Source organism: Parasteatoda tepidariorum, chromosome 4, assembly GCF_043381705.1.
Source record: "Parasteatoda tepidariorum isolate YZ-2023 chromosome 4, CAS_Ptep_4.0, whole genome shotgun sequence".
Lineage (NCBI taxonomy): Eukaryota > Metazoa > Arthropoda > Arachnida > Araneae > Theridiidae > Parasteatoda > Parasteatoda tepidariorum.
The window spans coordinates 97,236,057-97,241,404 of NC_092207.1; the positions used below are offsets into that span (position 1 = coordinate 97,236,057).

The 5,348-nt window shown below is 28.9% G+C and overlaps 1 protein-coding gene across 1 annotated transcript in view; it reads right to left on the reverse strand.

Moving 5' to 3' along the window:
* Positions 1 to 4,963, reverse strand: part of LOC107452015 (very long chain fatty acid elongase AAEL008004) — a 26,195-nt gene extending 21,232 nt beyond the window's left edge. Inside the window, exons 1-2 of the mRNA XM_016068287.3 lie at positions 4,553 to 4,963; positions 560 to 657 (exon numbers count right to left, since the gene is read on the reverse strand). Of these exons, the coding sequence (XP_015923773.1) occupies positions 560 to 617 (58 nt within the window). The 5' untranslated portion in view covers positions 618 to 657; positions 4,553 to 4,963. The remainder of the gene's footprint in view (positions 1 to 559; positions 658 to 4,552) is intronic.
* Between the last annotated feature and the right edge of the window lie 385 nt (positions 4,964 to 5,348).

The window sequence follows — 5,348 nt, forward strand, 5'->3', positions numbered from 1 at the left end:
CTCACTATTATTTTTTTTTGCAACCACATAGATAAAATAAATGAGAAACCGTACAATTGACTGGGTTTTATTCCGGTAACTAAAATGTTCCACTTTTCAACCTTCGAGGAAAGTTATTTCAAACCCGTTACCTGTACTTGTCGAGATTTAACGAAAATTCTTCGCATATTTAAGAACATGATCCAATATTTGTTCTTTTACTAACGTATTTGGCGCAGGTTGTCATTCACGATTTCGATCTTCTACAATAACATATTTTTCATCGGATAACAAAATCAATTAAAATAGAAGCAACAAACGTTTGAATATTTCCTAATTTATGTTAATGTCTTGTGGGTAAAATCTCATGTGGGTATGATTTTTCAGTTTAAAAAATATTTTGTATATGCTTAAAAGAATTATTAAAATATGCTGGAAATTTATCTGACTCAAACATTTTTTTTGAACGCAAAATTGTTATGCATCAGCACATACGCAAGTAGCATATAAGAATAAATACACAAAATTTCTCGATTAAAAATCTCATAAATTCTTTTTTTTTTATTAAAACAAAACTTACCAGCATTTTCCATAATTGTGTTATACCAGTGTGTCATTGTACCAACAACTTGTGCCATTTTTGATTTGCAAAGTCAAACTATTCGGGCAAGTTGAAACCTGTAACACAAAACAAATATCAAATGAAGTCAAAATTAAATAGTTTTAATATTGCTTCTGAAAATTCTTATAATTTCGTTGTTTAAAATGTATTGCTTCGAAATTTTTATTCGCAATACAATCTATTTAATGCAAGATTACTTGCAATGACATTTGTAAATAACACTGGGGAACAAATGTTTTGCTGCATTTATAAGAACTGGCCAGATTCGGGTGTGGAAGTTTCGAATCTGTAATAATTGCTTCTAAAACTAAAGATTTTTTTAATAACATTTTCAGATTATTATTGTCAAAATGTACAAGTCTAAAAACTTTATATGTTAAAAAGATCTCATAATTGTTACAACAAAATTTCCAAGGGAGTTAGGGGACAACATCAGAATTAAAACTGCATGGGAAACCATGCCCAGAAATGTCATCACATGCGACCCCTCTAGGGATACTTCTGTATCATGACCTATTGAGAAGCATGCGATGAAACAGTTCATAATGGTGAAACTGTCCTAGCAGCTTATGAAGACATTTCCAGGCATAGGTTCCTATGCAGCTTTGATCCTTATGATGTCCCTAACCTTCTAGAAGTTTATTACAACATTTATGCGCCTCCCTTTTATGTATAAAAATATTGAACTTGTACATTTTAACAAAAAAAAAACAATTTTTACTGTAATTTTTAGAGTAATTATAAACGTTAAATAACTGAATCACACTAATTAAATAAATTTTAATGTAAAAATTAGAATTAGAATATTTTACCGCAAAAATGGATTTTATTGTAAAATGGATTTAGCAGATTATGCACCCCAAGTGCCGGTGTTTAAGCAGAAATTTTTTACCTTATAAATATGCATCAAATTAGAAAATGTAAATTCAGGCTTTTATTTTGTTGAGAAAACGGTAAGCGACCGAAGAACACATTGATTGTGAGGAATGTTTCCAATTTTGCTTCCACAACTCACTAAATGAAAAAATTGTTCTATAAAGATCAATGGATGAGGCTGACTTTGATATGGTAATGATATGTCCATGCCAAAATTACTGGTGCACACAATAGCAAACTTATAATCATAATATCCAACTTGTCAGTAAATAAAATTGAGCCGTGATAGCTCAGGGAGTAGAGAGTTCCTCCCTCCAATGAGATGAACCGGGATAGAATCCCAGGGGGGATGGTCAATACGAATTTCGCATCTGGCTTGCACCGACCACAATGCTGGCATTAAATATCCTCAGTAGTAGACGGATCATGGGTTTGAGTACCCTTGCCATCAGGCTAACCATTGGAGGTTTTGCTGGTTTTCCTCCCCATCTGACGCAAATGCTGGCTAGTTCCATCAAAAAGTCCTCCTCGAAGGCAAATTTCTCCCAATACTTGATTCAAGTATTCCCAAGTCTGGACCGTCTGGAGTTTGTTCAAAATTACAAGGCAACATAGTTGAACATTAGCAGCCGTAAACCGAAAAACTTGGGTCGGCTGTTCAATGACGGTTATAAAATGTTATAAAAGTAGTAAAATTGGTAGAGTAGCCCAAATATCATAATATAGACTCGAGTAATATCGCAGGATGTCCTAACAGATAATTAAATAATTAATAATATCCGTAAACATACTGATTCACCACACATTATAAATAAATTGTGAACAATAAATTGAAGATTATTACAATTATTTCACATGCTAAAGATTTTATTTACATTTGAGGAATTCTTTAATCTTCTATATATTATTGTTAATAAACTGTAGTTCTTTTATTCAATAATTACTTTTCAGAAAATATTATAATTGAGAATTAATCAATAATTTGATTTTGAAATAAAAATTACAGAAGTTTTAACATTTGTTGTTAACATACATGAGGTATTTTTGAATCAAATAAGGTGAAAAGCAGAAAAAATGACATTTGGAATAGTAGAATATCAATCAAAAATACTTAGGTTGTGCTATTTAAAACGATTACATCGTATTTTGGATGAAGATTGAAAGAAACACCTATATTTAACTGACCTATATTTAACTATATTTAACTGATAGTATTAAAACAGAATACTTTTTTTTTTAAAAATAGTTCATATAGTCAGTTGAATGTTTAAACATTTTCGCGTTGTAAATACTGTCAATGAATTAACGGTATGCCATTCAACGTCTCTTTCAAGGGACACTTTAACATCTTTTTGTAGAAAATGAAAGCTTTTCAAATAAATTTAATATATTTAAGATATTTTTAATAGTTTCCCTTCACTCCATTTTATGTTTGAATACATAATATTATGGCAAAAATAGATATCACTATTCCGTTTAAGAGTTTTGTGTTAACAGTAACATATAGTGGATCTTTCCAAATCTCGCCTGTTCAATCAAATGCAAAATATCAAAACGTTGAACAAAAATTTTAAAAGTTAAAAACATTTTTGTTTTTAATTTTGAGACATTTAAAATTAAAATAAGGGAACAATGCATTTATATTCGAATCAAACTTATAATAAAATTGCATCAAAACTTATACATATAAACTGGATCGATCGTTGAAAAAAGATTACAGAATGCAGCACGGCGAAAATTTTACTTCTTAATGATTGTTAACTGTTTTTGCTGTATAGTACGGAATTCATTTGTACAATTTTTATCACTATACTGTCAATCGTACCCATTTGATTTTTATTTTTGGTTTAAATATCATATTGTACAGTCTCAAAAAAATCTGCTGAAAATTGAATTATAATATCTGTACCGTGAATCATAACACGGTATAACTTATCTGCGATATTATTAAATGTTTAACTGAATCGTGTTTTGTTCAAATTAAACCATTCTATCGCAAAATCAAAGTTATTATATATTGGTTGAACCCTATTATTGTACAATAAGCTTCAATTGCAAATTTATACGATATCATAGCTCATCACTATCCGAAATTTTTAATTGCTTTAATGCTTGCAAAATGCTTTCAAAATTTTAACTATGTCTTATATTGCTATCATTAAAACACATGCAGTCGATATGTGTCAGAAATAATAAGAATAATTTTACTAAATTCCAAACAAATGTCTTAGGAGAACAAATCGATATCTTAGGAGACAATCAAACAAATATCTTAGGTGAATATCTTATCTTTCTAAAAAATACCGAGTTATTTTTTTATGAAAAAGAAAACCCTTTTAGAATAATACAAAAAATTAAAGTTTCTAGAAACAGAACAATTAAAAGATCTCATGCATGATATATTATTATATACTATGATACATCATTATATACTGTGATATATAATTATATCACTCGAGTTACGTCCGAAATTACAAAAACTGCATATACTACGATACTATACACTACGAGACAAATTCTATTACATTAGTTCATTCTAAAGCATACTATTGCACATCGTTCGCGTATTTGCAAACTATATTCCAGGCGTTTTTTACTACCTTAAGTTCGAAAAGGTTTGACTGCACAATATTTAAATAAACTAATGAGTACAACCTCTTTGTTCGCAAATCAAAAGTTCATGGCATCTAAAAACACAACAACAGAATTATAAAGAACAATATAAATGTGAAAAAAATTATTTGAAAAATATTTTATATTATTTAAGAAGCAGAAATATTAACATAGCACTTTTTTAAAAAAATTTGTCGATAGATTTTTCCCTTAACTAGTAATTACAATGTCAATATAATTTGCCAATACAATATATGTTACTTACCAAATTATTTCACTAAAAAAATTTTAAAAAATTTAGCAAAATACGCTTCATAGAATGTTAAATGAATACAAGTTCTTATACTGTACAAATATGGAAATAATTACATAGGACTTTATAACTTTATCTAATTTCTAATTGATATGTTTGAAAGATAATATTTTACTAAAAGTAAAGAAAAACAAATAAAATTATTATACCTGAAATATATTTTTCTCCTCTGCAGAAATCCTCAAACCCAAATTCACTAAAAAATTTATTTATAGGTCACAGCTTTATCACAATTTTTTAAAAATTTTAATAAACTATAACATCCTTTTTAAAAAATTTAATGCTATTAAATACCGTCCAAGTCTAAACATTGAAAACAATAAATAAAAAGTAACCCAAAATTCATTTATTTTTTATATCTTTGCAGAATCTAAATTCGGTGTCAAATGAAACGAAAATTCGGTCGACCAGAGTTTTTAAATGACCTGCGTTGTGACGTATTCAGAAAGCAAAGTCTTTTCCCCCGCCTTCATATTTTTCACCCTCTGGATGCAGATGACGTAATCTTCGTTTAGTGATTCGAAACTGCATCCCTACATCTTTTCTTCGGATTCAAAGATGAAACGGAACTTACTGAGGTTAGTCTTGGAATACGTAAAGTTTTAGGGTTGTTTCTTTTTGACGAAACTGTACATTTTAATAAAAAGGTTTTTCACATTCGTGTTTACATCTTTATGACATAATCTTTTATCCTCCAGCAAATGTAAATAGTTTTTAAAAAGTGTGGGTTAGCATTAAAAATGATGTATAATATGACCTTTTGTATTATTCATCCATCTTTTTTGAAGTGCGCCCTTTGTAGTTATTATTTTAAACAGTAAAATTATGTAACAAAAGTGACTTATGTTGCACATGAAACAAAGCAAAGTGCTTACTAAAAATACATTTAGGGCAATTTTAAACTATATACCAGCAATTCTGTACTACTCTCAGGAAAATTGATTC